Source organism: Nelusetta ayraudi, unplaced genomic scaffold, assembly GCF_046127955.1.
Source record: "Nelusetta ayraudi isolate G7.1 ecotype Tasmania unplaced genomic scaffold, CSIRO-AGI_Nayr_v1 ptg000096l, whole genome shotgun sequence".
In the NCBI taxonomy this organism is placed as follows: domain Eukaryota; kingdom Metazoa; phylum Chordata; class Actinopteri; order Tetraodontiformes; family Monacanthidae; genus Nelusetta; species Nelusetta ayraudi.
In genome coordinates this window covers 805,046-831,410 of record NW_027466146.1, presented here as the reverse complement: position 1 = coordinate 831,410, position 26,365 = coordinate 805,046, and the positions used below count along the sequence as shown (strand labels likewise).

Genomic DNA, 26,365 nt, shown 5'->3' with positions numbered 1-26,365 from the left:
TGTACTATCACAGTCGAAACGTGTTTCGAGGCTGAGAACCTAAGTATTCAAGATCCAAGAAGAAGAAGAAGAACATGATAACAGGATGTCTATGTGTGGTTATTACCCTGCCTTCGCCCTCGGCTGGGAGAGGCTCCAGCTGGCCCTCGTGACCCTGAGCTCAGGAATAAGCAGGTATTGAAAATGGATCGATGGATTATTTTACAAATATGTCTATTATTTGCGTTCCTCAAGTATTACAATAACTTAAAACACACACACACACACACACACACACACACACACAGACACACACACACACACACACACACACACACACACAATTGTAAATATAAAGATTAGAAAGTATCACAGCTGTAAAATTGAGTTGCTGGATAATCTTTTCCGGTTTACTTCAGGAGACTAATGGCCAGCTCTTATTCTGAAAGCGTCTCAACCGGATGTATCAGCCCGGCCCTTGAGCCGTAAATATATGAAGGCGTGCTGCACTTCGCAGCGGCAGTGGAGCCACTTTATGTCTCCGGTGTCCCGGTACGAGTCGGCCGCGATGTTGTGGGCAGCGGTGCTCCTGCTCGCGCTGGCGGCGTCGAGCTTGGCCGAGGTCGCTCCCCCGACCCTCAACATCGACCTGGACGCGGCGCCGGAGGAGCGATGGTCGCCGCTGCTCAAAGTGTTCAATCCGGACTACCTGGAGAAAGCAGCCACGCAAATCATCGAGTGAGTCTGAGTGCGTATTACAATGTTACAATTTGCCTTTACTTCTTCTGGAATTAATTCATACACTGTCACAAGTGTGTTACAACTACGATATTAGGATATAGAAAATGCACAACTTGGATAGTTTCATCGAGATATTATAGAAACAGATAAACTAAATGAAGTAGAAAATCAACTACATTAAAAAAATAAAATAAAAATAAAAAGTTCTTCGGAGAATGAGGTCATGGGTCAACAGTGACTGGATTAATGAGTGTTTTGTTCTCCTCTGCCGACTGTAGATTACACTAACAACCACATTTTAAAAATGTTTATTCTTTTTTATATTATATTATATTATATTATATTATATTATGTTATTTTTTGACAGCTCTACGGTCCCTAAATGGGTCCATCAGGCGCTGAAACCTGTGACTTTGGCCCTGGAGAAGTACGTCCCGCCGCCCTACGCAGGCGAAATCCGTGGCCTGGCGTCGTACTTCAAAGGAAGCCTCTCTGATGTCATCATGCTCAACTTTGCCTACGAAGCATCGGCGTAAGTCTGACAGAGGATGTTGTGACATCTTTTAAAAAGCTTCATATGAGTAATGATTCCAAAAAATATATCCAAGATGTTGCAAAAAGAAAAAGAAAAACTCCAACATATTTAGCTTTCTGTTTACAGCATCCAGTTAAAACCCTGGATTTTAGATTCCCGCTAAAACCTATCCACGTGACTTGAAGGTGACAAACACGAGGTGGTCTCAGTGGGCGGAGCCAACACCTGTCTGCTGTTGTTTTCACAACAGCAGACAGGTGTAATGTATGTTCCTGGAATGAGGCTTTGCTCAAACAAGCCCAGGCAGAGTGGTGGGAAGATCTGGCCTAGACCAGATCTGCGAGAACCTCGCCTTGATATGACACTATACAAATGAAGCTGATTTTGATTTTCAACGTGTTTTTTTGTTCCCGCTCTAGATTCTGCACCAGCATAGTGGCTCAGGACAAGGATGGCAACGTGTTCCACGGCAGGAACCTGGACTATCCACACCCCATTCTGAGGAATCTGACCGTCAACCTGGTCTTCCTGAGGAATGGGAAGGTAGCACTTGGATGTTTGGATTTTTCCAGGCTAACGAAGAGAAGAGATGGTCATAACGAGACCTTGTTGGCTCCTCCAGGTGGCGTACCGTGGAACCTCGTTCGCCGGCTACATCGGCCTGTGGACCGGGCAGAGTCCCAACAAGTTCACGGTCTCTGGGGACCAGCGAGGTAGGAACACACCTTCTCTACTACGACTGGTTGCATCCAAACTTCAGAAACTTTGGCTCGGAGTTTTCGAGCCTTTGAGAGAAGAAGCCGTTCTTCTTCCGTGTTTTTTGCAAGATGTAAACAACAAGCGACACTGCCACCCTCAGCGCCCAGTACAGCACTGCAGGTATAAATGAGCATGTCGCAATTTACAATAGCAATAACATGACGCGATGACGCATTTATGTTGTCGATGTAATCGATTACGTCGACTAATCGTCGCAGCCCTAGTTGCACCAGTTGGTTGTTTTTTTTTGGTTGCTGACATATTCACACGTACACACACTGCCTATTAGAGATGTAATTACCTGCCTTACCTGTTTCAGGCACTGAGCACTGGTGGAACTGGTGGAAGAACGTGGTGTCTGCCCTCCTCTTCAGGCGATCTCCAGTCAGCTGGTTGGTGAGGGAGGTGGGTGTTTTGCAGTCTCGTGGTTTCCAGGTCCCATGTTGTGAAGCCTCTGTTTTCAGCACAGACCGGCCACAAACAGAGGGCTAAGTCAAGCTGGGAGGGACCTTCACAGGTGTCTTTCAGGACCTTCGGTGCAAGCTTGAGGAATTGAAACCCTAACTAGTGGTGTGTAAACTATGCAGACGTTGGAGGAAGCAGAAGATTTCCAGGATGCGGTGATGCGTCTCGCCAAAGTCCCCATCATCACAGGAGTGTATTACATCGTCGGTGGGGTGCGAGCGGGCGAAGGGGTCGTGATCACCAGGGACCGGGCCGGACCTGCCGACATCTGGCCTCTGGAGCCCCTGAACGGAGGGTAGGAGCGGCAGAAAAAAAGGATCCGAGGATCCGAGGTATTGCGTCAGCGCAGACTCAAAGCCCCGCCTTCCTCTTTCAGATGGTACAGAGTGGAGACCAACTTCGACCACTGGCGCCCCCCACCGAGCAGGGACCATCGGAGGTGAGACCTCCCATGTGCTGAAAATTAAAGAGTCTGCTTGAAAGTCGATGGCACAATTGTGACGATGTGTTGGGACGCAGGGAAGCTGCCAACAAAGCGCTCACTGTGACCGGCCAAGATCACATCAACATGGAGACGCTTTATCAGGCAAGTACCGAGCCGCTGGGCTGCGTGCCAGGTGCGGAGACACACGTGATGTGTCTGTCCTTTGGACCGGAGTCGCATGGTATTGTTTGGAGATAGCTCTCCATTGTAAATAAATGAAGCTGCACGTTGCGAACGTTCTGACCGACTTCTGTCCTGCAGGTTTTGTCGCTGTTCCCAGTGTGTAATGGGTAAGGAAGCACTCTTTTCTCCCATTGTACTTTTGTCCCGTTACATGATTGTTGACACTGACAACTGTGTGCCCTTGTTGCCCTCGTCTAACTACAGCAGCAGCACCAATATGCCTTTTGTTTCACGCCATACCTTAGCGCGTAGCAACGCAGCATGTAGGACGGCAGTCTTGTGGTTTGCACATGACCTACAGCCATTGAGACGTAGTTCTGTCTGTGCTCGTTGTTCATTTAAAGGCCCCACATTCAACCTGTTTCCAGATCTGCATTGTTCAGCACAGACTCTGGTGGCGCAGTGTCACATGATTAGTTATCCAACCCGACAACCCCGGACTAGTTCCTCCTGAAAGCGGCATGCGTTGGCAGGAAGCTGTGTTCGCTGCTTCCTGCCAACACTGATGCTTTGTTGGACCTTACACACGTTTTGACATCACCGATTTACCCCAATTGAGAAATTTAGCCCGCACAGTCTGAAAGGTGGAGACTGCAGGAGAGATAAAGAGTGGGCTTTTATTTCTATTTTCGGTACACATGAGGGAAGTGAATTTTGCAATGCGTGGGTCGGCCTGAATTTCTAAACAGCCTTTGCAGAGCTTGTTCCACTTTTTCTGACACTGTCTCTTATTTGTTTATGTTCATAATCTTGTAGAATCACCGTTTATACAACAACTATGAGTGCTGCCAACCCGGAGAAATACAGCACTGTGGTCCGACCACAGGTAATAGCCTCAGCATCTGTAATGCACCCAAATGACTCAATATTTCTCTCAACTCATAAAAACACAGTCACAGCCCCTTTGAGTGCATTAATGTTTTTATTCCCCTTTCAAGGGCTGCCGACCACAGTGACTTCACTGGGAGCCCCCAGACAGATGTTGATGCAGCGTCCTCATGTGTATGAACTTTACACTGTAATGCCAATGCATCCATCCATCTTCATTACCCACTTTGTCCTGCACTTTGTCGTGGAGGTCTTGGGGAGCCTCTCCCAGCTGTCAGGCAGGGTGACACCCCGGACAAGTTGCCAGTTCATCGCATGGCCACATAGAAAAACAAACCACCGTTCGCTCTCACACACCTACAGACAATTTAGAATTCCCAAGTTGCCTCACATGCATGGTTTTGTCTTATTCGTGTTATAATGTAACTCAGCAAATTTAAGGACGGCACGATTTTAAGACAAAAACACAAACCTTGAGATCATCGCGTCATCTGTTCTTTCATCGTTCTCTTCCTAAAATTGAGTCACTCGACTGCTGCAAACCCTCCAACCCTCCTCTGCCGACGACTCTTCTGGAGGTCTGACGGTCACGTGTGCAAAGAGGAACATCTCAGGTGAAGACTTGATGCACTTCAGGAGCTCCTCTTCATTTTACTGCTCATACAGCTTTTATAACTCTGACGCATTCAGCGCTGTTTATGCATATGTCACTTCAATTATTAAATGCATTCTTTGTATCTAAGTATTCAAAAGTAAAAATCACATTTTCTAATATCAGTACATTGGTGCAGCCAACTGTTTCCACTGTATTTATTTACTCTGACACTTTCGAGAGAAACACACACACACACACACACACACACACACACACACACACACACACACACACACACACACACACAGGCGCGCGCGCGCGCGCACACAATCTGAAAACAGCGATATTGACAGGCTCATCAGTTCAGGAACAATGCGGGTTTATAATAAAACTAATCATCACTGCGCGATTGTATTCTAATAATTTAAGGAAACGATTGATTGATTGATGCGGGGCTGTGTTGGAATGCTTTTTTCTTTAATAATCTATTTATTCAAATTACACTCTACATTCGCGAAAATACAGTGAGCACTCGAAAAGGTTTGTAAAGAAAAGACCCGCCCCTACTTACTTTTGATTGGGTGAGAGGTTAGGAGTGGTAGGATCGAGGCAACCAATCAGAAAGTAGTTCGGGGCGAGACATTGGTCACAAGTGGGTTTTAATGATCAGCTGTTACTGGTCTATGACCCGGATTCCCCTCCACGCACCCGATTTTTAAAGAGTTTCAAATAGAAACATTCATACTTAACACATTATATCGAAGAGATTTTAACTCCTCCTTTTCATCCCACTTTCCGGCGGACATAGTCTCGCGAGATTCACCTGGTCGCGCAGCAGAGGCAGCAGGGCTTGTCGCCGAATCACATGACATGACAAAGCAGCTAGCCACTTCCTGGAAGGCGTCTGCTGCTGCCAGTTAGCAACATTCACACACACACATACACACACACACACACACTGAGAGAAACTGGGCTCCAGCCACTGCGACTACTGGCTCAAGCAAGATGCTGGCGCTTATAAACCGGCTTTTGGACTGGTTCCGCTCCCTGTTCTGGAAGGAGGAGATGGAGCTGACGTTAGTGGGCCTCCAGTACTCCGGGAAGACCACTTTCGTCAACGTGATAGCGGTAAGACAGGCTGAGCTAAGCCCAGTGTGCAGCGTCAAGTGTGGGGCCGTCTGCTGCCTGGGGAGAGGCTGCTGGATGTCACTCTCTTTTCCTGCTGTACATTTGAATTATGTGTCAGTGTTGTGGAGAAGCGTTGACGCTTTGGGCTTGTATAGCGCGTGCCGACACGGGAGCGACGTTCAGGGCGACATCCTGCACTTGTTGTCCCGGCGAGCTGGATGACGAAGTTCCCTGTCTTGTGAAAGCGGTCATGTGAACGGACTTGTTTTTTTTTTTTTAGGGCCGGGCGGGTTGTACCTGTGTGTGTGTGTGTGTGTGTGTGTGTGTGTGTGTGTGTGTGTGTGTGTGTGTGTGTGTGTTAGCATCACGGATGTGTTGACAACGCCAGCTAGTTTGTCAACACGGGTTTTTTTTTTGTTTGTTTGGTGTGTGTGTGTGTGTGTGTGTGTGTGTGTGTGTGTGTGTGTGTGTGTGTGTGTGTGTGTGTGTGTGTGTGTTAGCATCACGGATGTGTTGACAACGCCAGCTAGTTTGTCAACACGGGTTTTTTTTTTTTGTTTGTTTGGTGTGTGTGTGTGTGTGTGTGTGTGTGTGTGTGTGTGTTAGCATCACGGATGTGTTGACAACGCCAGCTAGTTTGTCAACACGGGTTTTTTTTGTGTGTGTGTGTGTGTGTGTGTGTGTGTGTGTGTGTGTGTGTGTGTGTGTGTGTGTGTGTGTGTGCCTGTTTACGTCATCCAGCCGAAATGAATCAGAGTGACGAGGCGTGGATCAGTCGCCAGGCTGCTATTTTAGCTGCATTTCTGACTGTTTGGCGCTGTGTTGGGATCCATTAATGAGAGCCTTTCTGCTCCAAATTGTTCCCGCGTGTCCTGGTAGATAATTTCGGGTTTTGTCGGCGTGTCTGTCTTGTTGTGCAGCCTCGCTGCTTCCTTGTAGGGCCGCTGGCATTTGTTTTCTCTATGTTGTCGCCTGTGTGCAACGGCGCCCAACCTGTGTGCCAACAGGTCGGACTGCTACTTGTGGCAGTTGTTGTGTAGTCTAATACCTTTTGGTTTCATTACACAATCGCACTTTTGTGGTCACGTCAGGTGATCTAGCAATAGGTTTAAAATAAAGCTGCTTCCCCCCTCTCTCCGTCACGGCTGGTAAACTGGACTGAAGCCAAGTTTAAACCACATAACCAAGTATATCGAAGCTGTAACATACATTTTAATGTATCGCCTTCCACTCCTCCAACTGCATATCTTAATGCTCCTATTTTAAACTGTGTGGCATTTCCGGTTGCCAAACACCAGCTGTTTGCAGCTGATTTGACTCCACAGTAGTTGATGCACTGATTGTGTCATCTGAGCTTGAGTCGTTTAAGGCGGAGCTCAGGTCTCTCAGGCCCCCAAGCAGATAAAATTACTCTTTAATTTAATCAATTCAATTTTCTTTTGTCCATTGCAGAAAAAGGAGGACAAAATGCCTTCACATTATCTGTGCTTTACATGTGACTTTGGTCACAATCAAAGTCACTGGCAAACAATTCTCCTTAGACTGTTCTGTTTAGTAAAGTTTCATACATAGATAAGAAATGCAATTTGCGTCTTGAAGGTAAGAAGAGAAAGACGCATGGCGGTGAAACATCATGCTGTTTTAATGTCTGTTCTTTCTCAACATTGTGTTTTTGTTTTTTGATTTTTTTTTTGCGAATGCACATTTTCACCAGTTTCCTCTCCAACCTTCTGCTTTCTTCTGCAACAGTCGGGTCAGTTCAGTGAAGACATGATTCCCACGGTTGGCTTCAATATGCGAAAGGTCACCAAAGGCAACGTGACAATAAAGGTATGTCCGCGTAATAAATAATGCTGTAAATCGCATTGAAATCATTCCGGTCGTTCTGGCCTGCAGCTCTGTGCCCAGCGCTCTAACGCTTGTGCATTAAGACTCCTCTCTTCTCCCCTCAGATATGGGACATCGGTGGTCAGCCTCGCTTCAGAAGCATGTGGGAACGTTACTGTAGAGGAGTCAACGCCATTGTGTGGGTAACATTTTGGTCCTTTTCAATTGTTTTTTTCTTTTGAAAAAAGCTTGCATCAATGACACAGTGAGGCATTTGAAAGTGTAAGGGATAATCTAACAGCAAGTTGTGTCTTTGCTTTTCCGCCACCACAGTTACATGGTGGACGCTGCAGACAAAGAGAAGGTTGAAGCTTCCAGGAACGAACTTCACAACCTTCTTGAGAAACCGCAGCTACAGGGGATTCCGGTAAGTGCTTGTGACCCCAGGTGCCCCCCAGAAACGCGTGATTTCATGCAGCGAGTCACTTCCTCTTCCTGTTTAAAAAAAAATAATCGGCTGCAAACAATTCCTGATTAAGTCATAATTAGTGATTGGCTGCAGTGACGCAGGCCTAATGACATTAAAGCTAAGTGCCTGTTTGAAACCAAGCCAGAATCCTTTTTGTTTTTTATGATTTTTTTTTTTCCATGTCAGAGCTGACAGGCTAATTGACCCTGGTGAGGTCAGTCAATGGGATTCTAGTCACAGAAGATTCTTCCTTGTTCAGTGTTGTCGTTCATTTCCAGTCCCTGATCACACTGTGCTCTGGTGAGGATGGATGGACCTGAATCCCTCTGTCTCCTCTCTCACGGCAGGTTCTAGTACTGGGCAACAAACGGGACCTGCCAAACGCACTCGATGAGAAGCAGCTCATTGAAAAAATGTAAGAAAGGCAAGAGAAGCATTTTGGGAATGACAACGGTGAAATGTCAATGAATGGAATACTGTCTAGCTTCCTTCACATCTGCAAATGTTCTGGAAAGTTTCTTTATTCTGCCTGGTTTCTCTGATTTCAGCTTGCCAGTTCACCAGAACTAACTGTCCTCGCCATCACCTCTAGAATGAAAATTCACCTTTTGAATGTTTCCAGATAAACACACGTCAACTCTTTTAGTATGTTGAGAACGAAAAGCATCTAAAAGCATTTGATTGCATTTCTTTATCAATTATGACTTTATTTTCTAAAATATTAATGCACACACGCGTGCAAACTAGTGGCTGGTTTTCACCTCTAATCAGTATTCATTTCAAATATTGGATCCGTCTTCAACGCGGTTCTTTGTCCACCTCAGGAATCTGTCTGCCATCCAGGACCGAGAGATCTGCTGCTACTCCGTCTCCTGCAAAGAGAAAGACAACATCGGTAGGGGAGCAAACTCACAGCTCCGAACTCTGTCACAACGAACCTGCAGTCTCACTAATGGAGAAACCTCCTTGTGTCTCCCTGTGTGCAGACATCACGCTGCAGTGGCTCATCCAGCACTCAAAGTCCAGGAGATGCTGAAAGCGATGCCCCCCCCCCCCCCCTCACCCTTAGCCCCCCCCCCAGTCGCAGCTGTGGCCACGACACCCCACCCCTACCCACCCCCCAGCCCCACTGATGGTCATGGGTCTTTGACAGCCACGCCTCGCACTGCCTCTGTGATGATGTGATCAGCTCTTCTCTGTCACCACCTGCACCTCCACCCACTACACTACTATACATGTCTCCCCTCCCCCACCCCACCCTCCTGCACAGCGCCACCGCTTGTCCGACCACCACATCCGCAGTCTTGAAAACGTCAAACAACGTGTCATTATTGCGCTAGAAGGCAGATTGCAGATTCCCGCCATGCCTCGTCGCAGTGTCTCTGTGTCTGTCACGACAGACTGTCTGTAAAAAAAAAAAAGTGTTTCTTTACAGTCGCTGCGTGCACTGCGACCGGACGCGCCCGGCTGGAGCCGCGCTGCCTCCGTCCTGTCGCCTGTCAGCAGTAGGTGTGTTTTTTTTGTTTTTTTTTTTACGTCCTGTGATTGTGACTTGTGCCGTTAGCGACCGTAGCGGTGATCAGCGGTCGGTCACTCGCTCGCCCGTTTGTTCGTTCGCTCGCTCGCGCCGATGCCTTCGATTCCCAATCAACTCTGCAGAAATGCAGGCAAAGCAAGTTTGTACCTTCTCTCAAGTGACTTAAGTCAAAGTTCAGACACAAACATCTGGAGAGGCGTGAGGTGAAGCCCCGCGGTGGCTCCGACGTGTTTTAAGTGCCTTGGTCTGGGTTAGTGCTCCTGGAAGACAGTCGTCCCAACTTCTAAAGCCTCTTGACGGAATCAACACTGATCAGACGGACGAATCACCCTGATTAACCCTCGACAATCTCCTCTGTGTTTCCACTGATGGCGCAAACACACGAGGTCTATGCTGATAGCCGACGACGAGCGCGGTGACGATGGGGCCGACGCGACGAGCGGCGGCGGCAGGAGGAGACGTGTCGAGATTTCAGGGCCGACCTGACGGCGTTTTCTCTCTCTCGCGCCGTCCGCGCTGCTTCTTTCTCGGCTCGAACGCGCAGACGACCGCTGCTTGTAAGTTCTCAGGATGTTAAAAGGTTTTTTTATTCGCAAGAAAACTCACTCAATGAAGTAGAGCTGCGCCCCCTGTTGTTAAGAGAGCGACCCACAGGAGGTCAGGGTTGGTCTCGCTTCAGTCTGGCGACGCATCGATTGACCGTCTCCTCCTCTCGGCCTCGTAGAGCTCCGCCCCTCGCTCGGCCAGTCGATCTCCATCACGCTTCCACGCGCGTTTGCTGGATGAGGATGGATTCCTGCTTTGTGTGCCATCATGTCATTTCACTGCACACGTCTCCCCTCTGTTGTTGCCTCATGCCGCTGTGTCTGCCGTCCATCGTCGCTGTGCTCGGTGTGTCGTTGGGACCACAGCAGCAGTGAGGGGCTGTGAGAGAGAGTTTCCTTCTTTTTTTGGTGACTGTGGGAACATTTAGGGGGAAGCTTTGTTACCTGTGTAGTAAAAACCAAAACAATTATAATAATATTATAGCCTATTTGCAATTTGTATGTGCATGTGCTGAATTTATCCACATTCAATTGCAGACTTTGTAAATAAGAAGTTAGCATTTTTATTCCGACCGATGCTCCCGTACATGTCGTGCATTATGTTCCTTGTGATTGCTAATAAAAACTTGTTTTTATTTTCCAAGTGTCGCGCCTCAGTTCTTTTTTGCACGCCCGTCAGTTCCGCTTGTCGCCACCAGGTGGAGGCAGAGGACCGTGGGAAAGTTGGTGCAAGTTCATGGGCGGGAACCCGGGCAGCCGGTGAAGCGAAGCGGGAAGTTTTCCCACCGAAAGGCAGCTGGCGCGCCGTGAACCTGGAAGAACCGACTCCAGGTCAGCGGTGTCACAAGATGGTGAAGCCCTCTGTGCAGCCACCACTGCCAGCATCCTGGACCTCAGCGACACTTGCAGACAGCATTAGCTCCGTGTTTGACACCTTCTGTTATTTTTCCTGGCCAATAAATTTGGGAAGAGTTTTAGTTGGCTGTGTCCTCGAACTGGAGTTGGTCAATAAAGGCCACTGTGTTCTCACAGCGGAATGGGTTCCGACCGCGCACCTTCACTGTGGGAGCGGCAGCGACCTAATTCATCTCTAACAAACAGCTGCTGGCATCCAGCGAAGCTGCAGACAGATGTAGGTGTCGTCTGATGGAGTCCATGGGTCAGCGGGCCCGGGCGTGCCGTGCAGGCCTGTGTGGGAATTTTAAGTGTGTGTCTGTGTGTGTGGGATAACGCACTGCGGTTCCAAATGAAGCCCAAGGAGGTCAGAACAGGAGACCTGAAGGTGTGACAGGCCATTAATGTAGCTACACTCAATTACCAGCGGACTCATTATGTAATACTACTACAGGTTTGGTTCTCACCACCTGTCGCAAACACACCCTCTGCAAAACTACAGGGATTTAACCTGACACAACGATTGGAACATTCCTGTAATTCAATTTTTTATTATTTTTTTTAAGAAAGGAAAACTGCCTGTTGAGCAAGCGAACGACAGCGTCCTATTGGTTCAAGGGTTGGTGTGTTTTTTACATTCGCACCCAGTGCTCATCATCATCTCATCAGCCAATTAAAACTCTGGAGCTCAGTGCTGTTGATGAGTCGCTCCTGTCTCCCTCTTGAAATCTCAGCGTTCCAGAGATGCTAGAGAGGAAACGTCTTCAAGATCACAAGAACAAGTCCAGCTGCCCTATCTCAACCCTTCTACCTCAATAAAAAACAATGTTTAAATTAAAAAAAAAAAAAAGGCTGGCAAGAAATTCCACAGCTGACGACGTCCATGTTCATCTGCGCTGGTTTGTGTTCACTGCACTAAAAACATTAACACCAGCTCGGCGTCTGGCCTGGAAAGCAGAACCGTTTCCATCAGGACCCAAGACGGGCCGCTCTGGCCCCCGTCGCCGTCTGACAGCTCTGAGCGAAGCTGAAGACATCACACCCGGTACGCTTATTGCTTTTGGCACCTTCTCATAGAAAATCCGGAAAGGAAGAGGTTGCTAAGGTTGTCTCTGGTAGAAATTAGTGTCCAGCAAATGGGGATTTTTTTTTTCTCTCTCATGTCTCCAAGTTATTTTGTGTGTGTTTGATGTGCATCTGGGTTTATTTGGCATCTGTCCCTCTCTTTGTTCCTAATCCCCCGGCATGTTGTTTCAAAGTGCTCCAAAGCTGTACTAACATTCAGTCCGCTCAGAAATTGAAACAGGAAGGTGAAGACAAATTGAGCCGTGCCTACTTTGTGACTTCAGGGTTTGGGGAAGATCTTTTACACGTCTGATTCGCAAACACAAACAAATGTATGGCACACAAAGGAGAGGAGACCACGGCCGGCATAGTTTCCAGGCCTGTTGTTGTGTTTGATGCTGCTGCGTGGCATCGTTTCGCGACGACGGCAACGATGATGTCACGGCGTCCTCTGAGTCTTGTGCTCACCTGGGCCTCATTTCTCCCGGGGATTTTGACATCTGCTTTACGAGTCGTCGCCGAGTTCCTGCAGAGCCGCGAGTGGCCTGGGAGCGTCGTTGGCATGCGTCCGCACGCACTTCATTCGTGCCGCCGGCGTTTGCCGTTAATTGCAATGTGCGGAATGTCACATGACTCATGCGGAGCTGCGTGGCATGTGCCAGTCACCATCCTTTACTGCTCCACACCCTGTAAAAGGCAGGTGGTTACACACACGCACACACAGCAACGATCCATATTGAAAAGCTCCCATGTGAATTATCGCAGCTTGTTCTTGTCTGCAACAACCAGCCTCCTGACAAACTGGACGATTTGCCGACTTTGAGAAATGTGATCGGTCTCATTTAAACTGTACAGTGAGGAGGATCGTCCTGTCATTGTTCACATTTACTCAGCTGTCAAACAGATGGTTGTGCTCGTCACGGCCTGCGTCACAGAGATGTTTGACTTGGACTGTATTTGTTCTAAAGAATTTTGAGTGATTTGCGTGAAAAGTGCACAAAGTGGCGTTGAGTGATATAAACATGTTATTCTATTGTTTGCAATGCACCCACTGACAGTTAGATGGTGCTCAATCTTCCACGCTGGCCCTTTAAGAGGACCAGTCCCCAGTATTACAATACTTAATCTCACTGTTTCCATGATTATTCCTCTCTCTTATTGTTATTCTTATTGCACACTTTGGCTTTCTGTCAGCGCGGCTGTCGTCTGGCCACCACCCGCAGAGGAACAAACAGTTATGCTCTGTGAAAGATTTGCCGTAAACTGCGACTTTCACTCCTCTTTTTTGTGTGCCGCGTCGGAAGAGAGGAAAATCTCCAAATGCAATCATTCCGCTTCCCCTCCGCGCCACTAATCTTTGGAGTGCGTCCAGTTATCCGCCGTCCCCTCCGAGCGCCGCTCTCACGCCGCCACCTCGGCTCAGACCCTCTCCCGTCCTCAGATTCCATTAAAAAAAAAGCTCAACTTCAGCTCCTGCGGCTCTGATCAAACAGGGCGACTAATGCATTTTCTCTGCAATGTTTTTTTTTTCCTTCCTTCCCCCAGTGTACCTCCTATTTACATATAGATTGAGTATTTATCAGCCTGCATTTTTAAGGCAGGTTCACTGTAGTCCACTTTATTAAACCGTGTTGGATTTATGTATATTTAATGAAAAGTTGATGTAGGGGAGTGTAATTCTCTGAACAAGGGAGTCCACTCGCTGTGTGTGCTGAATAATAATGAACGACTGGGGCGTGAACGACTCAACTTGGCTGCGAGCGGCTCTGCTGCTGGGCGGCCACATGTGTTTCCCTTTTCTTAGTGCCACAGTGTGAAACTCCCGCTGTAACCACTTGTTGCCACTGTTTTTAGTTTATTTTTTTAATTAACAAACTTAAGAGCAATAAAAACAAGTTTTTAATGACTTTCACAGCGTTCTAAAGTAGACAGATGGTTATTGGTCGGACTGCACGCTGTGCAGCTTTAATTTGATCCATCTGCGGCTGCCATTGACTCTCTAATTCTACTGGAGCAGCAAACGTGCATAAGACAGAAGGGACATACTTGTTTTTTTTGTTGTCGTAAATGCATTTATTAGTTGTTTACCTTGATTGTTTATTTCTATTATCATGAATACCTTTTGAAGACGTCCCACTCTCCAACATAAAGCCCCAAAACATAAAATACTTTTCCCTCGCCAGTCCTTTTTCCTTGTGTATTTTCACACAGTGGACCATAAACTGGCCTCTCCATCCACCCTGAAAAACTTCTACATTCTCCTGAGCAGATGCCAGTAGAAAGTTATTTCAACTTTACCCAATTTTCCTAAAGTATACTCTTCCATGAAGTCGTTTTCATGTCATGATAATAATATTATATTCCACTGTTATTCCCGCTCACGTGCGGCCACGTGCACCCCTTTTGCTTCTCTGCAGAGATGCAAAAAGCAACGTTAGCTGGAGCCGAGAGTCTGATTGCTGCCGTGCACGAGAAGTGAGCCGCTGTCATTGCTGCTCTGCTGCACCGAACCCAGAGGAAACTTTCAAAGTTCCTGCAGGACTTTTAGAAAACTGGATTAGACTGGAGGGAGAGTGTGTGTGTGTGTGTGTGAGAGAGAGAGAGAGAGAGAGAGAGAGAGAGAGAGAGAGAGAGCGAGAGAGAGTATCTACTGCAATAGTACTGAGTTACAAAATTGCTTCAAGTCCTCCTAAAACCCACCCTGCATGGCTTCACCAGAGAGCAGAAGGTGCTGAGAGCTCCACTCAGTGGACGACCCACCAGTCTTCCCTGCAGTCGTGTTTCCAGGAGCTCCCAGATTGTCTTTGTTTGCATTCAGCGTCGGTGCAGCGGCTGCGTCATTTTCCGCAGGTGGCCGTGGAATCAGCTTGGCAGCGGCTGAAATCGCGAAAGGGCTGCGGAGAGAGAAAGGGAAACAATGAAAGCACAATTCAGGCTGCGAACCTCAGGTGGCGCTGCAGTTTTTGACTGAGTCATGACTGATCATACGGAGGGCAGGATAACGAAGGCGTCACCGCCATCTACCCTCCATCCCTGGAGGAGGCCTTGACGAGATGTTGGAGCCGGTTCAGTGGGAAGGACAGATGTTCCCCTGGGCCAGATGGAGCAGGAACCAGGCGACAGCTGGACCCGGATCTGGCTGACCTGCCTTTGATTTCAGCAGAAGCTCCGCCCCCTGCTGGCAGAGCGGTTGAGGACAGTCGGGGGGGAGGGGGCGTCATCTCGGACTCATCGTGTGCCAGCAGCAGTCAGGACGAGGACAAGGTGAGCAGGCAGGTTGTCCTGCGATGCACCCAGCCTGACGCCTGCTGCTGGACGCTCAGAAGAAGTTTAGTTAGTGAAGACCAAGACCTGGATCAGCCTCGGACCACGACCTCGTGTTGCTCTGAACACCGTCACAGCTCAGCAACGGACCCAAAGAACGTTGCAGGTGCATCAATAGTTCCCGGACACTCTTCCTGCCGGGACCAGGAAGTAGCCGTCACCATGGCAACAGACTGACGCAGCACTACTGAAGGCTGTAGTGCTGCTTCACAGGGCACTACAGCCTTCTCTCAATGCAGTTGTTCATATTAAATGGTGGCAAATCAGTTTTATTGGCAATTACTCTGCATGGCCTGCCTGACGGACTGACTGACTGACGGACTGACTGGCTGACTGACTGACTGACTGGCTGACTGACTGACTGACTGACGGACTGACTGGCTGACTGACTGACTGACTGACGGACTGACGGACAGACTGACTGACTGACTGACTGCCTGACTGACTGACTGACTGGCTGACTGACTGACTGACGGACTGACGGACTGACTGACGGACAGACTGACTGACTGACTGACTGCCTGACTGACTGACTGACTGGCTGACTGACTGACTGACGGACTGACTGACTGACTGACGGACTGACTGGCTGACTGACGGACAGACTGACTGACTGACGGACAGACTGACTGACTGACTGACTGGCTGACTGACTGACTGACGGACTGACTGACGGACTGACTGACTGACTGACTGACTGACGGACTGGCTGACTGGCTGACTGACTGACTGACAGACTGGGAATCTTTTAGTTGTTTTTGGTTCCTTTGCTTGCTGATATCTACTGTCTAAGAGCACTGGAGCAACAGTTTAATGCTGGAGATGATTAAATTCGCATGACGCTTGACGGCTCGTTCGAAGAGTCTGGCTGTGTTGTTGTTGTTTTTGTTGTTGTTTAATCTCAGTGCGCAACCAAAGCCGAGCTGAGCAGTCGTCTCTGACGAACGACAGAATTGTTTACGGTTTCTGCCGTGTGAAAGATAAAAGAAAATCCAAAGAAGATTTCTACTCGCATTGAATTCTGCACCTTTATCTGGAATCTCATCACTTTTTTTTCCAGTTTGTGTGAGGGCGGCGGTTGTCTGACTCATTGTCCGTCTCCTCCTCTGGCTTTGTGCGTCTGTGTGCAGGTCTGACGTGTGGAATGTTTGCAGTGACACCTGCAGTTCGGAGCTTCCTGCTTTCTGCCGACCCGGTGGTCCTCAGCCGGAGCCACATACCCCCCCCCCCTTTTAGTCTCCCTTGACTGCCACCTTTGGCTCCTCCCACCGCCGCCACATTCCATCGGCGGCGGGTCATCCTGGGCTGTTCCCAGCGGCTCCGTGTCTCCCGGCTGACGGACGGCCTGTCGGACTTTATCTGGGCGGGACGGGCGCAGCGTCGGCTGGACTCGGCCGATTGTCACTCTGACTCTTTATCAGACTGACTGATGGAGCTGCCGTCCCAGCGGGAGCCTCTCTCCCAGGCGCTGGGCCGCACCCCACTGCTGCTGCTGCTGCTGCTGCTGCTGCTGGAACAGACGCCTGCACAGGTCCCACGCTTGGTGCACCTGCTCCTTCAATGTTTTTGTGTCACAGGCCATAAAAACTTTGAAAACACAAAAAAAAAAAAACATCAGCAACAACCAAAGCAAAATGCCTGAGCAGTAGATTGCATTAATAGAAATAGTAAAGGTAACAATAACTAACTAACAATTATAACAATCATATAAAGTAAAAGAAGTAGAAATATCTCTGTATTGTGCATTTCTAAAAACAAATCTGGAAGGGAAGGGAGATGTCCTCAAAATAAATCCCCCCAAATTATTCTTGTGTTACACAACAATAACTAACTGGTAAAAAAAAAACAATAATCCAGAGAAATTGGCAGGTTCTCAAACAATCCCGCTGACGGCCGAGCCCGTGTTCCAGCTCACAGCGGAGGTCCCTCCCTCCCCTGCTCTGGCTTTGAAGAGCCGCCGGAGAGCTCGGGGAGCAGCCTGCTGAATTTACGGCCTCTCGCACATTCTCCTGTTTGGTTTCAGGACAGAGGAGCTTTTGTTTTCCGACGTCAAAAGATGAAAACGATTTAGGGAGTTTTTTCCCCGTCCGCAGACACGAGGCTTCGTCAACGCTGAGTTATGGACCCTCAAACAACTGCGTTATTTTCATGTTAAAGGCTGAACGCAGTGTAAAGGCCACAGCAACCTGTCTTTACTGTTATGCACACATCGCAACGTGTGTCTTGCTGGCGGCAAAGAGCTTCCGATGACCTGCAGCGGCTGATTGAGGCTAACACAGTTTCTGCTAAACAAGGCACCCCCCCTCCCCCCTCCCCAGCAGAGTCTCTCATTGAAGGAATAGATACACAAATGTGACACCTGCCACATCGTCACCATCTGGATGTCACAGCATTAAAAATATATTGTTTTTTGTTGTTTGTTTTTTTTACAATAAATGATAAAAATGTGGTTTATTATGCATATTTTTTTTAGTTTTTTAGGTGTAAATGATCTTTTGGTTTTATTTGCGACTGGCTCTGGCAGGAGTTTAGCTCAAAACTGCGCGGTGTGCGCTGCATTTTTTTCAATAGCAGCACACAAAGCTAATTTGCTCAACCTGCAGCTAAAGTCTTTCTCCAGTAGCATTGAGACGGACAGAAGGTTTGTCTAAGCACCTCTGTCAGCCTCCCTCTTCCAAATGTTTTCTATCCAGTTTTTCCAAAATCGACGTGTGAAATAAACTCAACAGGATTGGGAAACATTCTATTTTGATTATCAGGTTTAAAAAAAAACCCCAAAAAACTGAAACCGTGTTCACAAGGAAAGGTGACCTGTGAACAATGAGCAGCTGTGCAACAGCAATCCCTCCTTGCATCATTTCCTGTTTGACTATGTAGGTCACTGGGTCGTCACGTTAGCGTTAACATTTATAGTGACGCCGTGCTTACATTTGATGAAATGCGACCAGTGAAAGGAACTGGCGGTGCTCCAGCACCAGAGGGGCTCAGAACGGAGCCAGTGTGTCAGACAGAGACCCCGACTCACGTCCAGCCTGGATCACGTGACTTTAATAGTGTGTAATCTCTCTGGATTGTGAGATTTATGTGCTCTCCCCTCCGGTCTCGTCCGTACCTGGATGAGAAACAAGTCCAAGTCCAAACGAGGCACCTTCTGCCTTTCAGCCAAAACAACAGTTTGACTTAATTATTTCTTTATACGAGCCCAAAATCATTCACGGCATAAATAGTGGCATGGGTCTATTAGAGCGCCTGTGGATGTGTTGGCCGAGAGCCTGCAGCCTGTTCCTGAACCCGGAGCTGCAGCACTGAGGCACTGTCTGCTGTGTCGCCATGGCGCTGTGTTGTATAAGTCAACCGTTCTGATGGGACAAACCATGTTTGCTGGACTGATGAGGGAGTGCATGAGGTCTTTCTTCAACAGATTTGATACTGCTAAATGAAATAATAATACATTCACTGATTAAATTAAATCCTGAAATGAGAATAATCTTGCTTTCAAAAATGAATCCAACATTTTAATCTTATTTTACCAATTAAAAAAACAACACACATTTCTTTCTTTTCAGAAATGTATCACAATTATTTTACATTCTATTTAACATATTCTCTTAACATAAATCATATCAGGGACTGTATCAAATATTAATTCTTAGCTACTTATTGTTATTAGTTTTCCTTGAATTGTGATTGTATATCAAGATATATGTGTTAGGTTAGGTTAGGTTAAGTAAGGGCGGTCAACAGATGGCTCATTTGGTAGGAAAACTGCTTCTGACTCACAAGGTTGGTGGATCAAGTCTCACCCTAGATAGAGACTCATTTTGAAGAGGAATGGGCCAAAAATGAAGGATAAATTTGCCAGTGGATTTGCTTCAAGCGTCAACTGATAGCTCAGGGTGGAAGAGCACTGACTTATAATTCCTGTGGTTGGAGGTTCAAGTCCAACCACTGTTAGAGATCTGTTTTAAAGTCCAATGGCCCCTGAAAGATTAATTTTCCTGTCGAAGGGACCCAAGAGTTTTCATGTGGCTCGGCATGAAAAAACAGTGTTTCTGAAGACTGCAGGATTGTGCAATTCTGTTGACAAACACATTTGCACCTTCTGAATTTCAAAACACCAGTGTGTCTGTCCCAGGTCTTGAACCAGCAACCTTGGGATTCAAAGTCCTTCCTCTTTTGCCGTGAGCTATCTGGCTGCTCTGGAGACCTTTCTGTTGGTACACTTATCCTCTGGAAGCCTTGGTTTCAAAGTGCTCTTGCATCGTACCACTCTGTCTCTCGCTAACCTCTGATAGGACACTCATTTGGGCGAGTTTCAGGCAGATTAAAGTGATTCAAGTTTTTTTTTCTCCTGAGAAGAACAAACAAAAAAAACATACACACACAAACGACAGAGCTCTCTGTCCTGTTGAGCATTTGTCTTTTAAATCAAAGTGACTGACAGGAGCAAAAAAATGAAACAGAACTTCAGAAGGTGGAGACCAGGATTCGAACCCTCATCTTCCACACCAGAGTCAGCAGCCTAACCCACTGGACTAATCTGGGATGTAAACACTTGTTCACTTTGTACAACAACACAACAAGTAGCTGAAGTTTTATGTCAAATTTTGACAAAAATAATTTTCCCCGCTCCTTTAAAAATGAATTCAAAAACAGTTTGAAAAGAAGAAAGGGGGAGCTAGCTAGCTAGCTCCACTTACCTTGTTGCTGCTTCTTGTTGATCTCAGTTGAAGGAAATTCCAAATGCTCGGAAGATTGAAATGCTTGGAAATTCGACGAACGCAACGCAACGCAAGTTTTGGTGGTTTTGGTGGTTTTAGGTTTGTTTTGAGTTTCGTTTGGTTTGATTTTGGTTTAGACACACACACGCTCACACACACTCAAGTGTTGTACCTCTGTTCCACGCTGGGTTTCGATCCTGTGACCTCCGCGTTGGGAGTCACTGTTGCTCCCCACAAGACCGTCTTCAGCGCTGATGAGCAAAGACGTAGAAAGGCTTCAGTGCTCCACCCAACACACAGACAGCCAGTTCAACTGAATGGGGAAACTGAAGAGTAGTGAAACACGTCACTGTTTATAAAACAGGACACTTATCCTTTGCTGAATGGGCTGCTTAAAAATGACATGAATTAAGAGCACACCCACTACACCAGTGGTCAGAAGTATTGACCTGAGCCAAAGTAAAACAACATGCAGCGCGTCGAGTGTGTCCTGTAGTAAGAGCAACAACTGTGTGGGTCTAAAAAACGATGTGTGTATTTGTGCAATAAAATACGCGCTAAAACAAAAAATTACATTCAATCGCTTATTTATGACTTCAAAGTCCAGCAAGGGAACTGAAACCGTGAAGGAATGTCTTGGCTCATAGAGATCTTGGCTTTTTTTTTTTTTTTTTAATTCTCTTTTTTTTCAGCGACTTGAGTGGCCTGACACGATGTTTTCAGACTCTGTTGGGATTATTTCACATCTTCATCTGGCAACGAACCGCTATGCAACGTCTGGAGGGAGGAGATCCTTCAAAAACAAGGAAAGGAAACAAACTGAAGGTCGGGTGACGATCCAGTGAAGGTCGTTCAGATGAAGCTTTTGGTGCATCACCCTCAACGACAGCAGTGCGCCACCACAGCAGCCAAGCTAATCCTCTGCAGCAGCATTCACAGTGGCTACCAGTCACCTTCATTTTGTCACACATCCTCTCTGTGTTTCTCCTCGACAACTCGTCTAGTTGCAGGTTTAACCCGGCCGCACACCCGGCCGAGATAGAGACGGCGCCACCTTCTGCCAAGGTGACCTGTCACCACAGGCTTTTCTCCGGGTCGGCCGATGGGCTTAAGTCGCCCGGTGGGAGCTGTAAAAGCGTTGTCGCCCCGCTGGCTCTGTGCGATGTTTCGGGGAAGGCTCGCTGACAGGAATGGCCACCTGTTCCCCGCTGCTCCCTCCGTCCCCGCAGGCTCCGCCTCTCACCACGAGCACCGCCGCCACTGCCGGCTGTGTTGGGCTGTCACTCAGACTGACGGGTGAAAATCATTCTGAAAAATCCATTAGAAAATAAACATTCCTGAACAACAGTCATGAAATCTCATCTTATATCCATGCAAGGCGACTGTCAACAACAAGGAAAACAATGAGATGAATTTTCTTTCATCGTTGTTTGTCCTTTGAAACCTTGTTTTCATAAATTAACTGTATTTTATTGTGACAAAAAGTGCTTTTTAACAGCATTTTTGACCTGCTTTGTGTTCTTAAAAGAGTTCAATTGATTTATATGGTAAAATAAATAATAAATAATAAGCCGGTTAAATAAATAATAAAAAATAATAATCAAACAAAAACTAGGCTATCTCATTAGGTCATTGTAACATCTCCATTGGTGAAGGGAAGCAACCACACAGCATCTCATTGTGAATATATTATCACCGTTTTCACACACACAGTTTGTATTACGCGTGTTCAAAAGCCTCACATCTGTGTTTGTTTGCTATGAGGAAAATAAATAGACAAATGCATAAATACATAAGAAAAAAAGCAGGTGCTTTCAGGTGATTACAATTTTAACAAAGACAAGCAGTTTTCCCCTCACAGGTGGGCGGAGCCTAATTAGACCCCTCCTGTGGGAGCGTGGGGCGGGTTCTGCACATGCACAATGGGGCCGCATTCCTTTGGAATTAGCTGGAGGTGGGAAACACGACGAAGACCCGCTGGTATGAAACCTTTAGACGTTTGCTAAATTGACCAACTGTGTCGCAGCTTCAGCTGTTGGTCCGTTGAGAGAGAGGGAGGGGGTGGGGGCACCGGGGGGGGGGGCTGAATTTAGCCTCTTATCTTAGCTGCTGTTTGCTGCTCCGCACTTGATCGGCAGAAGTTTAGGCTTCAGTTAAGCAAACCCAAACAAGAGGAAAGAAAGAGAGATAGCGCAAACACAGTGTCTCGCTGTAGCTGCTGCACATACACACACACACTCACACATGCATGCACACAAACACACACACACACACACCTCATGCATGACGGCTGATTGTGTGTCGCTTGTGCAACATGACGAGCGACTTGTCATCCACCGCATCTTGTCCCAGCTTAGTCACTGAAGCTCTTTGTCGTGTCCAGCTAGTTTCCACCGCTACAACAGTTTGGAATACACAGCTAATATCTGCTCGACTCCCCAGAACCGAGGAGAGTTTGTCCTGCACCTCTTTCCCTTGATGCCATTGTGAGGAATTTGCGTTTGCTAAAACAACTCTGGTGCCTAAACCTCTGCACCGCCCCTGGCTGGTGCTGCGCTTCGCTCCGGCCCTGCAGGGAGGATGAGCGCCGCCCTGGTTTAGATGGAAGAGACGTTGGCCAGCGACGGGGTCCTTCCTGCAGCTGTCGCTCCCTTATAGCCCATGACATCACAGTTATCAGGTTATGAAAATATCATCACTTTATGGATGTGTGTAAGAACGGGGCGAGGGAGGGGCAGTGAGGGGGCGTGGTCTGAGTCAGGCTAAATAGAGAAAAGTGATGGATCCTCACAGCCATGCAGGGAGTCAGTTACACTGTCGGGGAGGAGGCAGTTGTGTAATATTTATGCAGGTGCAGCTTTCAAAATTGTCTCTTATTCTGAAATCCCTCACAAGACTTGAAGAAAATTATATATATATAATATATATATTATATTTGAGTTATTCCTTTTTATATTTAAACATGAAAAATTACATTTATTAGCACAAAATTAAAAATATGAAAACGCGTTCCTTTTTTTATTGTTTTCATCTTGATTTTTTTTTTAGCGGGTCCTCAAAATTTGCTTGACAAATTGTGGAAACAAAACACTTGAAATTGTTCAAGCGTGTGAGGGCGGATGTGTGGCGCTTCAGACTTTTAGTATCAACCAAGGTTAAAACCAGCCACTGAGCAGATGTGTACACCGACTCCACTGTGACTGCGACTGAGTTGTGCAAGGAGACGGGAGGTTTTGAAACGCTGCTTCTTTGCTTCCTTTTCAACATCCCTCGTGTCATTTTCCCCGATGCCTGTTGTAGCAAGGCTCCACCCTGCATGTTTAACAAAGACTTGTTCGGGAATGTGTCAAGCGTCTTGGAGGGGGTCCCAGTGTCCCAGTGTGTGTGTGTGTATGAGTGTGTGTGTGTGTGCATGTGTGTGTAAGTGTACAGCAAAAAAGGGATTTTTTTTCCCTTCCCCCATTTCTGAATTATTTTTCCCAGTTTTCCAGCGGCTGTCGAAGGTAATTACGCCTCTGGGAGAGACGCAAAGAGAGAGAGAAAAGGAGAGAGTGAGAGTGAGAGAGTGAAGCAGCCAGGAGTGGTTCTTCTTCTGAGACATAAAACAGAGAGGAGCGTGACAGGTGTGCCTCGCCGTGACGACGACTAGCATCCATTAGTTATCCCGCCGAGTGACAGCGCCTCCCTGCTTTCCTTCAAACCGGCGGCGGCGGCCCTTTGAAATCTTTGGAAGAAAAAAAAAGCGACCCACATTCTCACCTCTCTTACTAATTAATGTCAGCGGCGTCGCCTCCGTTTGTCTCCCCCCACACCATAACCACCCCCAACCTCGACGTGAACCTTTAAAAAAATGATAGAGCGCGCCGTGTCAAAGTCAGAACAGCCCCTTAATGAGTCAGAGTTCAGTCAAAGTGGGAAGGTGAGCATCAAACCTTTAATGTCCTCTTGGCGGCGGCGGCGGCGGCGGCGGCGGCGGCGGCAGCGGCAGCGGCGGCTCCCGCGTAAACATCAGCGAAGAGGCACGTGGAGCTCACGGCTCTGCCCCTCATAAATTAGACGGAGGCTGTGATCTGCGGCCAAGAGGCCTGGAGGGGAAGGTAAATGTGTGACTAATGATGGTGTGTGCGTATCTGTGTGTGTGTGTGTGTGGTCAGACTACTTCGAAAGGTCAGTCAGTTTCTTTTTCATGTCATAAAGTCTGTCAGAGGTCCGTGGCTCCACTTTTATCGCCCATCCAGTCTTCAGTCTAATGTTTAACTCCTCAGATTCTTTTTTTTTTTTTTAAATCTTTTCAAACCTCTCAGTGACCCTTGTAAATCACCAAAACAGTGATCTACATTGATATATCCATGCAATAGAACCCTAACCCCAACCCCAACCCCTTTCCTCACCCAGACCCTGATCCCAACACCAAACCCTGTCCTAACTTACCTAATTTTTTTGGAAAAAGGTTTAAGGCAAAGATTTTCCAAAACTTGCAGAAATATGTGTTCTATGAAAATTTTGCAAGTCGTGGATCAGAAGGTTGGACATGAAAAAAACTTTCAGGGTCTTTTTATTTATGTAGATGGATTTTACTTACCCTTGGAGTTCAATCGACTAAACATTGATTTTTCCGCTAATAGGGAATGACCTCCCAGAGAAGTATTTTTCTTGTAGGAAAATAAAAAGATACTCACCTGATACTTCTGAAAAGGATTACCACAGGAAAAATAATACACACATCCCTAATTCCAGCATTAAACCTAACCCTAATTCAATGCAAGTCTATGAGGGCCAAAGGTCAACTTTGTCCTAGAGACATGGGCCCACTTGCTGCTTCATCAGGATCCCCTGAGACAGACCCACAACAAATTTGGGGCTTCTAGCCCATGAGGAACCCTGAAACCCTAACCCCAATTTCAGCTAACCCTAACCCTAACACTAACCCTAGTTTCAGGCTTATCGCTAACCCTAATTCGATGCAAGTCTATGGGGTGAAATTTCAACTTTGTCCTAGAGACATGGGGCCACTTGCTCTTTCATCAGGAGCCCCCAAGAAGCACCCACAGCAAATTTGGGGCTTCTAGTACTTGAGGAACCCTAACCCTAATCTTAACCCTAACCCTAACCCTAACCCTAGCTTCAACCTTATTTCAATGCAAGTCTATGGGGTGAAATTTCAACTTTGTCCTAGAGACATGGGGCCACTTGCTCTTTCATCAGGAGCCCCCAAGAAGCGCCCACAGCAAATTTGGGTCTTCTAGTACTTGAGGAACCCTAACCCTAATCTTAACCCTAACCCTAACCCTAACCCTAGCTTCAGCCTTATTTCAATGCAAGTCTATGGGGTGAAATTTCAACTTTGTCCTAGAGACATGGGGCCACTTGCTCTTTCATAAGGAGCCCCCAAGAAGCGCCCACAGCAAATTTGGGTCTTCTAGTACTTGAGGAACCCTAACCCTAATCTTAACCCTAACCCTAACCCTAACCCTAGCTTCAGCCTTATTTCAATGCAAGTCCATGGGGTGAAATTTCAACTTTGTCCTAGAGACATGGGGCCACTTGCGTCTTCATCAGGAGCCCCCAAGAAGCTTCGACGCCAAATTTGGGACTTGTAGTACTTGAGGAACCCCGAAACCCTAACCCTAACCCTAACCCTAGTTTCAGGGTTATCGCTAACCCTAATTCAATGCAAGTCTATGGGGTGAAATTTCAACTTTGTCCTAGAGACATGGGGCCACTTGCTCTTTCATCAGGAGCCCCCAAGAAGCGCCCACAGCAAATTTGGGTCTTCTAGTACTTGAGGAACCCTAACCCTAATCTTAACCCTAACCCTAACCCTAACCCTAGCTTCAGCCTTATTTCAATGCAAGTCTATGGGGTGAAATTTCAACTTTGTCCTAGAGACATGGGGCCACTTGCTCTTTCATCAGGAGCCCCCAAGAAGCACCCACAGCAAATTTGGGGCTTCTAGTACTTGAGGAACCCTAACCCTAATCTTAACCCTAACCCTAACCCTAACCCTAGCTTCAGCCTTATTTCAATGCAAGTCTATGGGGTGAAATTTCAACTTTGTCCTAGAGACATGGGGCCACTTGCTCTTTCATCAGGAGCCCCCAAGAAGCGCCCACAGCAAATTTGGGGCTTCTAGTACTTGAGGAACCCTAACCCTAATCTTAACCCTAACCCTAACCCTAACCCTAGCTTCAGCCATATTTCAATGCAAGTCTATGGGGTGAAATTTCAACTTTGTCCTAGAGACATGGGGCCACTTGCTCTTTCATCAGGAGCCCCCAAGAAGCGC

The 26,365-nt window shown here is 47.2% G+C and overlaps 2 protein-coding genes across 2 annotated transcripts; both read left to right on the top strand.

Annotated features, from left to right (window-relative positions):
- Positions 1–464: 464 nt before the first annotated feature.
- Positions 465–4,751, top strand: LOC142902668 (N-acylethanolamine-hydrolyzing acid amidase-like). Its single transcript, XM_076047943.1, has 11 exons — positions 465–717; positions 1,088–1,252; positions 1,675–1,798; positions 1,878–1,968; positions 2,334–2,419; positions 2,602–2,774; positions 2,856–2,918; positions 2,999–3,065; positions 3,225–3,253; positions 3,903–3,972; positions 4,085–4,751. The coding sequence occupies exons 1-11, from the start codon at positions 473–475 to the stop codon at positions 4,100–4,102; spliced, it is 1,131 nt and encodes a 376-aa protein (XP_075904058.1). The 5' UTR covers positions 465–472; the 3' UTR covers positions 4,103–4,751.
- Positions 4,752–5,442: 691 nt separating this feature from the next.
- On the top strand, positions 5,443–10,212 carry LOC142902618 (ADP-ribosylation factor-like protein 8B). Its single transcript, XM_076047841.1, has 7 exons — positions 5,443–5,697; positions 7,447–7,527; positions 7,650–7,723; positions 7,858–7,951; positions 8,341–8,408; positions 8,818–8,888; positions 8,980–10,212. The coding sequence occupies exons 1-7, from the start codon at positions 5,575–5,577 to the stop codon at positions 9,027–9,029; spliced, it is 561 nt and encodes a 186-aa protein (XP_075903956.1). The 5' UTR covers positions 5,443–5,574; the 3' UTR covers positions 9,030–10,212.
- Positions 10,213–26,365: the final 16,153 nt, after the last annotated feature.